We start from the raw sequence: 12,833 nt of genomic DNA, 5'->3' as shown, positions 1-12,833 counted from the left end.
TGCACAGGGGGAGGGGGAACGGGGACATAAAGACGTGATGAGGGATGATGATGACATAGCAAGAGGGATGCGCAAAGGCGAAAGCAAGTTCAACACTCTGATGATAAACATTCACAAATGTCATCCACGAAGCCACAATCAGGCTGCTCATCAAGTTTGTAACCACCAAGCAAAGTTTTTCATACAGTAAGGGGGTCAGGGATCTGCACAGACTGCTTATGCTTTATGGAAATGCTTGAGGAATGCTGCTTGAGTAGCGTGGGAATGACATTCATCATTTCTGTATTTCTAGTTGTAGTCATCCTGCCTCGGTGCTGGCTGCTACAGGATACAGTAGTGCAGCATGGACCCATGCTACTTTCTTTTTTTTTTTTTGCTATAGTTTGTGCATGTGTGAAACTGAATTCTTATCAGCTTGTATCGCTTACTGGTGCTAAACTTTTTTGAAATGCACTCTGCAATTTTAAAAAAGAATAGCATACTTTGTTTCACTTTTATTTTCACCTCGCCTTGTAGCTAAATTGGCTTACAGCATTTGGGAGCATATTATTATATTTATTTGTGGCCATCATGGCTCACAACACCAGCAGCTTTCACATCTGATTTGGCCCCCAGCTCCTACCCACCAGCAGTTGCCGTCTGTCATCAGTGGGACCATTCCATGCCACACTTAACATAAATGTCATTAGTAGTATCATTGAGAGCTATCTGCATTTATGTTCCCAGCGTGGCATATTTGGTACGACCTCTTCGGCAAAGATGCAGTGGAATAAAGGACCATGAATGTGTAGTAGAAAGCTGGTTTATTCTTCAGAGCACTGGTCAATCATATCCATCATGTAGAACGACGCCGCGCGACTCTCCTCTCCTACTCGCCTTTGTCTTCTTCAACCAGCACATTGTTTAATAGATGTGTCCATGTGCAAGGACAGTATTCAACATATGATCATATTGCTATGTGGACATTGCAAGCCAGGGACTACAGATCTTTAGATGCATTTTAAGTACACAGACCATTTCTCTTCTCAGAAGCAACTAAAATTAGTATGGTATGACGTAATGCGGAAAACTGCAAGGTGGGTTTCCGCAGAAACCTTGCAGGTTTCCACAGAACTATTACGTCAAACTCTTGCCTTTGCTTCTGAGTTGTTGATAAACACGACTTCGCCTGCCATCTGCTAGCCACCTGGTTAGCTCAGATGGTAGAGTGGGTGCCCCGGAAAGGCGGTGGTCCCAGGTTTGAGTCCCGGACCAGGATGAATTTTTCCTCAGCTGCGAAGTTTTTCTTTCGAGGAACCCGTATGGGTTTCTTTTGTAGCACTTAGCTACGTTTGGGTGGATGTCTCATTTTCCCTTTATTAATCAGTTTGGTATATTTGAAACTCCATAGATTAGCTTCATAATATATATATATATATATATTCTTTAGGCAAAATGGCATTTTAGCTTGACGAGTAATAGGTACAATGCCATCCTTGCTATGGTGTCATGATCAGCATTAAAGTTTTGCTGTAGTCGTGGACAACTTTCTTTGGCAATGAAGGGGAAGCTAGAGGGGCGGAGCTTCTACACTGTATTACTACGCCAAGTAGTCCAGCAGCATTTGACAGCAGTTTTCTTGGAACAGATACTGACTCAGCATAGCTTCCATGTGCAACAGTTTTGCATTTGCCTATACGCAGAAGAAGACAGCAGAAAAATAAGTCATGTTTAACACTCAGTGGTGTATTTTGTCTTTTACTGTTATAAATAAGATGTGTGATACATGTGTTTCGAAGAGTTAAACTGACACGAATGAGAAGGTAGAACCTTTTTCAAGAGCGCTCTTATTTGCACATGCTTTGCCTTTGTGGCTTTTCCTTTGTTGCCGCAGAGAGTTGTATGCGAGTGTAGATATCTTTGCACATCTCCTGCTCTTTATACATTCGGGGGCAAGACAGAGGGCATGTTGATCATCCTCTGTGTTTATAACCAACCTTGCCTGTGACCACCTTTACACTCTTCAGTCTTTGTTGGAGAGTAGCAGCACTGGGCAGAAGCAGTCTTCGTGCAGTTGTAGTACAACAGTTCAAGAAGTTGCGCACATTGCATTTCAGCAATAACTTTCTCCAGTAATTCGAGAAAGGGGATTTGAGGCAAGTTTATTGTGCTGGCCAAAATTCGTAGTAGCAGCTTGTGGCAGAAGTTTTGTGACAGTTGCCAGTAAGCTATCTAATTATGGTAAATAATTTTTGAATTAACTTCGGTGCATGTACTGCAATTGCAAAACTGAAGCCAGTCAATAGTCAAAGCATGCCCTTCAAGCTAGCACCATTTTCAAGATAACCCTCTGAAAGCTGTAAGTGAAATATACATTGGTGTTCCACATGGTTTTGTCCTGTGGTGTTTAAGCTAAGCTTTGCAGGAAAATGATGTGCATGAAATGCCAGTGCATTTCTCTGCTGTGTTTTGGCACAGCTATCTTAAAACTAATGCTAGTTTCAGGGTTCCTACTAAGTGGACAAGCCTAAAGCACTGACCAGCTTCAATTCCACCACTGCTATGAAATTTGACTACAATAAAATTATCCTTCCTCAACCCTCCTGTTTTTAATAATTGCGGATAGTGGTCATCAAAACAATGCATAAATGCAGACCTTAATTTTAATTGTGCTTAATCATTGTTCTCGCTGCACAGTGTGAATGCAGCATTCATGCAGTAGTACCATGAACATGTTTATTTGCTCTATTCTTTCTTTGTTGCCTCTGTTGTGCAAGTGAGATATTGCCAGTAAAACTTGCCAGGAGGACTGACACATATTTTTGAAGTTGTATAAACCTTATTGCACGATTCTTGCACACTAACAGATCACACTTAGCAAGTGTGAAGGCCGGGGAACGCTTGTAAGTTATTTTAATTTGATGATATATAGTTGGCCTCAGTATGCCATACGCTGCATCATCAGCTGCCATGTGTTGATTAAATGACTGTCGAAATTGCACTAGTGCCCGATTGTTGTACCAAAGTGTCCACACCCAGGGATCCTCTTGTACCAAAGAGTTTGTCCCAAAATGACCTGCAGTAGGAAGCTGTATGCTGAAAAAATACCTACTCTGCACGTATGAGAGACACCTTAATAAAGGGAAAAAGCTACCTAATCACAGCAAGGTTAGTTTGCTATATTATAGGAAAAGCCTTGGTTTCACTGCAGCAAAATCCAACTGCTCTTGCCACCGCACTGCCTGTTTACGCTGCTCCACTGCATGTGCTTTCTTCTCTCTTCTGCGATATTTGCATGCTTTTTTGTTTCTGAATGCTTGCTTGATATTTAGTGCACATATTTCTCTGTGCTCCTGTGGATGCTTCTTCTTTGTTTCTAAGCATTTGTTTACCTTCTCATCATGTTGCTTTGCTTACGTATGCCTGATGCTTTGTTTAACGTTATGTTCAAGCTCCAGCACAGTACAAACTTAGAATGCTAGTTGTGTAGCTGTGGCTGGCTTGCTGTTTCACCATAGTGCTCTTTGTCTGTTTACAGATTATTTGAAGGTACTTTAGAGTAGGTTCATGCCACATCTATAGAAGGGGACTTGAAGTGGGGAAGGGGGGGGGGGGGGTTGTAAATGAGGTATCCAAATTTTGAGTGTCCTGCAAATAATATATTTGCATGAATGTAGCAAGAAGCGTTGTATCTTATTTCCAGAATTATCAGCCTGATAAAGCAGCTCATGTATTCACTCATACTCTGAAGCATTTTTAAATGTAAAATAAAAGAAAAAATCCCGTTATATTCAAATGTGCAAGAGCTCAGCCTAAAAGCGACTAAGCTTTGTGGGAAAGCTAACTCTTTGATAGCAGGAGAAAAGATTTTAGAGGTGTGCAATTATTCGCAACTTTCGAATAATGAATCGGATAGTGTCTTATTCGATTCAGTCTTAGAATCGAATAGTCACTATTCATAAATGCAACTATTTTTCAAAGACTTCGATTATTTCAAAACGTCAAATGCATAAAAAAAAACCATAAAATTCGAGAAACAGGACTAAATTTTCACCCCCGTGGGCATAGTATAGACATAAAACATAGGAACTTGCATAGTGGAGCAGGCTATGTCACTTGGGTAGCCATACTTTATAGGCTGCAAAGTGATACTATTAACGCTCTCTGAAGAGCCCCGTGCATACAAAGAAACTACTTGTTTGCTTCGAATGTTCCATTTATGCTTTTAAGGAACAATGCTTCCTAATGTACAATGTAATGACAGAAACTTTCTAACTTTAACAATGCTGGGATACGAACATCATTTCATAGGAATTTTGATAACGGCTATTCATTATTCTATTCAGAAAGTATTGAATATTCGATTCGATTTGCTTCTTGCACTATTTGATTTGTGTTCGATTTGGTCTCAAAAATCGCTATTTGCACACCCCTACAAGATTCTAATCAACTTTAGTAGGAAAGCTTATCAAGGGAGCAGAGATCCAACAGCCTGGTTCACTGCAGCCACCGCACCGGTGCACATTGATGCTCAATTACCGTGCATATCGAACTTGCCCACGCACCCGTCCAGCTCCTCGAGACAGCATGTCACACTCCTGTTACATTTTAGCATAGCACTGCAGGTGATCTGTCACTGTGATGGGCACCTGAATAGGCACCAGTGGTCTCACATGGGCTTGCACTGCGGTAATGGACCATGCTGTACAGCTGTGTTATGCTTCATTTGCTTGCAATGTAAGTGTAATATTATTTTTGTTTTCCGAGTCCTTAAAAGTCTTCCCTTGCATTATATTCATGCAAGTACTGCTTTATGCAATGTCAGGCAGCGTCCTGCTGTTTTGTAGTTTGGTGAACACTTGAACTTGCCCATGAAAAATCATCTCCTGAACTGCAGTAGCTAAGACAAGTTTATGGTCACAGAAAATGAGGACCATAGCAAAATAAGATGTTTATTTTAATGGGGATTGATAAGTACAAGAAGAAACATTGTGAGAACTATTTAGAATTGCACAAAATGAGCAAGATATGTTTCTTTAGAGTATAATTACAATTTGGCAGCAATGCACCTAACAAACTACACATCATATAGATTGCCTGGCATTTCGTGCATTTCTGAGTGACAGCTGATGAGAAGTGCAGTTTATACAATACAAATTGTGCAGTATATAACCTCCAACATTTGTGTGTGACATGCCAGGGCATGTTCATTGACATGCTGAAGCACTAAGCATGGCATATGGTCAGTACAAGACATTCTGTGTTGATAGTATTCTTACAGGCACAAATTGTGCTTGTATACTTGTATTTTCAGTTCAGAGGTGTAACAATTTGATAGTTTAGCCTGTCCTATTAGGATGTCAGGTGTTTGAAATAAATTGCTTACTTTGGAAATACATCATCCCATCATGAACATGCATTTCTGAGCCATAGAAAAGATGTGTATGAACTTGCGAGGCAAGTTTGTTACTGTACCACCTGTTCCTTTAAAACACATCATCATAAAATGAGGCCATCATATTGCAAGATAGCAGGCTGCAAACTTGGATATTAGACTCGCATTTCATTATTTTAGTGACGTCAAAATCTAGTCTGCAAAAATAGCTTTTTTAAATTTTATTCTTTTGTCGGTTTGGTTCTAGTTCATTTTGTGGTTGATACCCTGCTCCATGCAATATGTTGGACAAGCCGAAGTGGTGTCTGCTTTTTTTGGCTTACAACTTCTGCAGAATTCCCTAAACATGTGCTCTACACAGCATGTATGCACACAGTGTCTATGCACATACCACACCGCTTCTTGTTTTTAGGCATTCCAACTTAATTCCTGTTGTTTGTTTAGGTTATCTAGAGCTAAAACACAAAACTAGTGGATGAAAGCTATGCATTTGGGAGTTTGGTTCACTTGCACAGCTCGCCCTCACGTGAATGTGCATAAAAAATGATTGGTGCAGTGCTCCAAAAAATGATCTGACACAGAAACACGTACAGGCCAGAGTACTGCATTTCATTATTCTAGCTTTATCAGGAAAACAAATTTGTGTGAACCACAACAAACAAATAATATGGAACTTCTTTCTATGCAGTGAGAAGTCTCCATGATGTTTCCTGTTTGCCAAGTTATTCTTAGTGCACAAATTGAGTAAAGCCTACTACTTCCCAGTATCTGGCTGGCTGCACTGTGTAGTTGCATTAAGAATCAAATGCTCGAGTCATTCTTCAAATGTTTTTTCATTTCCCTTCAATTTGCTTTGCTTTTCGCATGCATGCCCTTGCTCTTGGCATTTACCTCTGCTTGCACTTGTGGTGGCACTGCTTTCTTTGTTGGCTTGCGAGCAGTGTAACCTCCTTGCAATGTTACATGGATGTCACACTGTACTGTAGTCAGAAGGTGTGTATGAGTTTCACAGAGGGTGTAGGACTTGAACACCATCTACAACGAAAGCAAAGATTTTACGCCAGTGCCCTGAAACTAGGCCGCACTATTATATGCACTATTGCACATTATGGGTGCTAATATGTACACTATAGAATTTTTGCACTTAGCAGCAGCGTAAGGCATGTCAATTGGGTCATAAGCCAAAGCTTTGTTCTTCATTGATGGATGGAGTGAGACGCAAATGTCATCAATCGGATCAGTGTGGAGGTTGGGTAGCCAGTGTACTTGAGTGCTTCTTGTTCGTTTCTAAAGGAAAAGAATGGGAAATTGGTATACCATTAAGTGTGGGAATGTGCAGTGTCCATTAGTCCTTTCAGTGTTCCTGACGTACCAGTATGTTTCTATGTTTCTGCCCAGCATGTCGCTGACATACCCGTACGTTCTCCACTGTCTAGTCAGATGTGCACAGTAACATGAAGTTAACGCCTTCTGAGGTAGTTCCACAATCTGTTGTATATTTCTAGAAGCTTATTTTCCGATATATCTGAGTTTGCTCAGTCTGGCTTTTTGTGAACTTGCTGCAGAGCATGCCCCTTTGTGCGCGTGGTGGCAACACGCAGGGCACACATCTGCAAATGGTAGGGGTGGCTCCCAGACTTTGTGCACCGCTACCGCGGTAATTTTCTGTTAAAATATTCACACCACAGTGCAAGGCCACCACTCTTGCGTGTTTCTGCTACTGTTGTACGTTTATAGAATGTTTTATTTTTTTTTAACTCTTGACACAGTGGCACTCAGTGCAACAATTCTCAGCGGTGAATGTTGTCTGATACTTGTGGCAGACGGCACGGCACAAATAAAGCACGCAGAGTGAAAAGCTGTCATCTATAGCCGTCAGTTTATGCAATGAGGAGATACAGGTCTCTGTTATTGTGTGTTTGCAAGTTGCTAAGATACGTTGATACTTCTATGACGAAAAGGTGAGTGGCATGGTTAGCAGAAGCTCATCTCCGATGGCGAATTAGTGGAGTCCGCACCAAATAGTGGTGGTATTTCTGCTTCGGAGAAAATAAACAAACACACTTATTTCTTTGCTCTGAACTATAAATCACGGGGGCCTAAAGCAGCATTGTTCTCAGCGCTGACAAGAGAAGCAGCGTACACCACTTCTGGGCGAAGGACACCTTTAGGAACAAGTTCCTCAAGCGCGATTTCACCCATGTTGGGGATTAAGAAATGTTTACAAAAGATGCAGTAATTAGGTGCTTCCGCTTATGTCTGTAATATGATGCCCGAGAAAAGAGAGAAAATTTTTGGGGACTGTGATCACACAATGCGATTATGACTGCAAACCCTCAGAGAGATCAGAACAACAAGCTGTGAATGAACCCTGTGCAAATTACAATGTCAAGATTTCTGTGCCGGCGCTTGCATAAAGCTTGTCATCTCGTACGTGTCGCATCATGCTTGGTCACTGGATCTGGAAGTGGAAGGTTCCAAGGCTGCTGCATTTTCTCTTTGAGCTAAATTAGTTTTTAACATCACGCTCAATAAAGCTTCCTTGTGCCTGCATTCCCATACGTTAAACTAAGTCTTGAAGGGACGCACACCAAAACGTCTTGCAAAGGTACTTGCATTTAATGTACGTAGGGCGACAAACGCTATTCTAAAACTTGTCTATCTTCTCCAGACAAATATTGGTGCTCTGGCTGCCTCACAAAAATATGAAACAATGTCTACCAAGGCGAAAATTTGAGCCAAGTGGATGCACACTGGCACACACCTTGTAGGTTGACACCGCCATTTACGAGCCATGGCACACGCAAAGCGTGTGGGCATGAGCTTTCCCACGCCGGCAAGCGTACGTGTTGTTTGACCTTAACGAAAAACAAACCCTTGTATTCATTTTATAATAACCTAAAAAAATTCCGACGTTGAGGGTGTGTCACCTCCGAGAAAACCAGACACTGAAAGGGTTAAGCGAGGTTCTCTTCTGTGTGTATGACACGAAACAGCGCCCACCAGGTGGGAAGTGTTTATAATTTAAAAGCCTTGCCGTATGCTTCACCTATATAAATTTCCAGAAAGCAGTCGGCTAGGCTATCTTGTGTATGTCAACCACCATGACCCTGCTCACGTAAAAGCACAGAGGTAAAAACAGGGAAGATAATGCTGGCTGTTCACCAATAAATTCGCAGATCTACAGAAGCAGATAACTCGTGCAGGGAACTGAAACACCAGAATGTTTCAAGTGATTCATGTAATATTTCCGTGTGTGCATCAGTCTAGGTGGGGACGGAGGCGGATGTGTAATTCGGCAGCTATGTAGTGCATCTGCCCACATAGAATTGTGTGGTACTTTGTTTGTTTTAGTTCTTGCGCAGTAAGCATAGCGGTCTGTGTGAACCCTTTTCCGAAGCAACACAGCCCTGAGAAGCCGGATGCCTGGGAATGGGGCTGCTTGTACCCACCCGCCTTATAAACCGGTGGGTGTCCAGCGGTTGGGATTGAGCCACGCACCTCCTGTAACAGCTGGGTGCCCGACTTACTGGGAACATGGAATGAGGATCGATTCTCTAAGTGCTGACGCTTCATTTCCATTGAGGGTGAAACCGCGAGGAAGGGGCGTAATGGCTGCTAAAGAATTGGAAGGCAAGGGCTTTCCTATTGTTACATCAGCTTGCCCTCCTTACTTCACTCATGTGTTAATCCCTCACACATTGCATGCTGCTGTGCATTGTTATGCTGCTTTTGTCAGGCTTCTTGAGGGGAAGTTTTGCACCTCATTATTTCCTGAATTATATTTACAAGAACAACTTTCCTCTGAGCAACATTAACAGGCAGCATGAAGCAGTGTGCAGAATGCATTTTTGCATAGTTCTGATTGTACACTGAATAATGATGAAATGTCTTTGTCTACTACTGGCAGCCTGTGTGGGCAGCAGGACACATGTAGCTCACCAATGAAACGCATTGCAACTGTTACTGATTTCTTTTGGGGTGCAGTGTGGCAATATTGACTCCTAGTGTGCTGCACACACAAGGAGAACATCATTCACGGTGTCCCCTTGAGTGCTGTTAGTATCCGCTGCAGTGGTTATGTTGTGCCACGAAGCACGAGGTCACAGGTTTGATTCCCAGCCTTAGCAGTCATATTTTGCCAAAGGTGGAATGCAAAAATACTGTACTATGCTTTCGATGCGCATTAAATCGAAATCATCCAGAGCCTTTCACTAAGGCAAATCTCGTAGCTCTTGAGCGTTTGGGTTCAGTGGCTATGGTGTTAGGCTGCTGAGCACGAGGTCGCGGGATCGAATCCCGGCCACGGCGGCCACATTTCGATGGGGGCGAAATGCGAAAACACCCGTGTACTTAGATTTAGGTGCACGTTAAAGAACCCCAGGTGGTCGAAATTTCCGGAGTCCACTACGGCGTGCCTCATAATCAGAAAGTGGTTTTGGCACGTAAAACCCCATAATTATTATTATTGAGCGTTTGGGCTGTTAAACCCCATAATTTAAGGCCTATGTAGTGCAAATGGGCTCGTTGTAGCCCACTATGCAAACTTGTGACTACATCATTGTTTATTAGGAATATGCTGTGTGTGCTGCACGGGCACCATGAATGCACCATGAATGCACCATAGCAATTTGCTTTCATCCATAATGTCGATTCACAAGTCTGCAGAGCTTTCCAAACCTGGAGCTACTAGCTGACAAGCTCGTATAGAAATATGCTGGCACGATGAAGAATGAAATCCTATACATCACATGGTGGCCTTAAAGAGCTGTGACCAATCCATGTAAGTATGGTGTGTGAAGCAAGTCCAAGTTATTATTTTCCACTATTGCTCATATAGAGTTTAACACAAGTGATCATAAAGAAAGCTGCCTTGTAGGGCTTGCGAGTGGTGAATTTGTTTTCTTTTGGGTTAATGAGCTTTGCCCTTCTCCCTCCTTCATGCAGATGAAAAAGGCCCTGACCTGTGTGCCACCAGTGCCATGGATGCCAGTGACACTTAAAGCTGCCACGGCACCCGAGTAAGTCTCAAATCATTGAACTATCATTACAGAAGTCAGGCTGGCCTGTTTTTACATTGCGCCCCTTGAGGAAGTTCATTAAAGACAGCTGCAGTGGTGAACATCCAAGTTTTTATCATGTGGCCCAGTGTTTGGTGTACTCATGCTTCTGTTTCCATTTTCCATTTCTTTGACTGCAAAAACAACCAAAAACAGTATTCCATGGTTATACCACGTAGTAAAACTGTAGTAGATAACAAACCCGATTAATGTTGCAGTTATTCTGTAACACTTGGAGAACGGAATTTTAGTGAGAACACATACAGGAATGGTATCTCCAGTTTAGTAGCAAGATGAATAAAGAATATAAACTACACAAAACCATGTCAGATTTGATGGTCACCATGAGATTATGGAGGGTTGTGAGGCCTGATGGGTGATAAGCCAGCAAAGCCAATTCCATTGCTGCATGCCGATTTACTCAATGATGTAGTGACAGGATCAGTGTCGCCTTTTTGGAATACCTTACTCACCCAGCCGTGCCCTTGTTTTAGGCCAAGTCAGGCTCAACGCAAGTCAGACCTTTTATCTTCCAGCATTCCCATAATGTCACAGCACCCTTTAAGAAAAGTCACATAGGTAGATGGTGGCACTAGGTTTCCCTCTAGTTATTGTTGCACATACACATGAACAGCTGAGATATGAGGCTGGTGCAGAACGTGCTTTGCAGACACACACATTAATAAGGTTGACATTGAAAAGGGGTCAAGACAGGAATTATCTGGCCTTGTGCTGGAAAACTTTTAGAGTAGCACAACCAGAGGAACATGGCGGCAGCCTTCCAAAACACTGTGGTCATGCTGTTTGGAGGGACTTATGGAGAAGAAAATGAGCTTGTCAATGACCCTTGGGGTGTACTGGGGAACTGAAATGTAGTTCAATGCAGCCGTGCTTTTCGTGGTTTGCACCTGCTACCTTATGAAGAAGAAAAAGAAGTCTTGCTTGATTGCGCTTGCCAGAGAGAACAGCAGAATAAACAGGGAAATGCTTTTCTTGTTAGTCTAATGCTCATGCTACTGGCAACAAGGATGGCCATCGTATAGAGGCTTGCGAAGCAGTCATGGCTCATCAGGCGCCAGAAGGGAGAAGTGCATCACTACCTGGACCCTATCATAGTTGGAGTGACAGAACCAGCATGAAGCAACGCATCCCCAATCGCTGAGGAACAAGGTGATTGAAACAACACACTGCCAGCACCGTACACAATCAACCCCGCATTGTACCACAAATGACAATTTAAAGAGCTGCGTCGAGTGCCTGGTCGCAGAAAAAGAAGTTTAGTTTGATTGCACATGCCAGAAGAGAACATCAGAATAAACAGAAAGATGCTTTTCTTGTTGGTCTAGAATGGTATTTGCACAAAGATATCGCAAGTTCTGGTGAACTTGCGATATGGTGAACTGATGATTACCCCATCGCAGCTAGTGTAGCATAACCTGGCAATGGGTGTCTTGATTAGGTGACTTGAAACAGCGTGGTGCTGTGACATGTGAGAGCGATGACTGCACCGAGGAGAATAAGCACAGTAAAACCTCGCTTTCATGTTTAGCATTTGTTTTTGTGACATCGAATTACATTACAAAGCTTCTATGAATGTATGTAATGCTGATTGAAGCATGGCTCATAATGTTTCACAGCTTATTCCTTCTGTCAAAAAAAGAATCAAATCAGAAATCAAAGAGATCAATCTTTTTGATTTCTGTACATAGAGAAAAAGCTTGTTTTTGCTTACAGAGGCCTACTATCTGGCAAATCAATGCCACCTCAGTCAGCTTCAGAGATACGCACTGTTACTTAGTGTTAGGTGCTAGTCATCTCTGCGCAATGCTTATTGGTTTGTGCGACTTATTGGTTGGCGCATTTCCTTGCCTCACAGGTCGGAGCTGCCACTTGGCTGATGTTCTTGCCTATGGGTGAGAAGAGGGTCACCGTGGTTTCGCATGGATGCTCAAAAGAATATTTTTGCACTCTTGTGTTCTCACTCGCTGTCTTTCTTTTTGTTTTGTGTTCTACAAGAATAAATTAAGTATTCTTGCACATTGCTGGGTGGCTACTTGGGCACTGGACGGTGGCGAGTGAGACACATTGATGACGACGTGTAAGCTGGGGTGATGCTGCGGATGAGAAAGGGGGCCATGGGTGTAGCATTGTACACTGAATATGACAAATGAGTTTTGTTTCCTGTAACACAAAGTGACAAAGAAAACTAATGCGCCATATGGGTTCTGAAACTTAGTTCCGCAAACAATATCTTGGAGTTCCGCGAGCAGTTGGAATGGATCTGACCTCATCCCGTTTTTCCGCTTTCGTTTCCACAATTTATCGATTAAGAGAAAAATTTGCATTGCATTTTCCGTTTAGTGAATCCATCGCTTGCCACATCTCCACTTCAGTAGTCT

General features: G+C 42.5%; 1 protein-coding gene across 10 annotated transcripts in view; it reads left to right on the top strand.

The window, feature by feature from the left end:
- Positions 1-12,471, top strand: part of LOC126516489 (uncharacterized) — a 93,280-nt gene extending 80,809 nt beyond the window's left edge. For all 10 annotated transcript variants that reach the window (XM_055063902.2, XM_050166618.3, XM_050166616.3 and 7 more), the window contains 2 exons: positions 10,322-10,395; positions 12,311-12,471. In XM_055063902.2, coding sequence (XP_054919877.1) covers positions 10,322-10,377 — 56 coding nt within the window. In that variant the 3' untranslated portion in view covers positions 10,378-10,395; positions 12,311-12,471. The remainder of the gene's footprint in view (positions 1-10,321; positions 10,396-12,310) is intronic.
- Positions 12,472-12,833: the final 362 nt, after the last annotated feature.

This window comes from Dermacentor andersoni, chromosome 1 (genome assembly GCF_023375885.2).
Source record: "Dermacentor andersoni chromosome 1, qqDerAnde1_hic_scaffold, whole genome shotgun sequence".
In the NCBI taxonomy this organism is placed as follows: domain Eukaryota; kingdom Metazoa; phylum Arthropoda; class Arachnida; order Ixodida; family Ixodidae; genus Dermacentor; species Dermacentor andersoni.
Note: the sequence above shows the minus strand (reverse complement) of the source record. Positions and strands in the feature narration are given on the sequence as shown.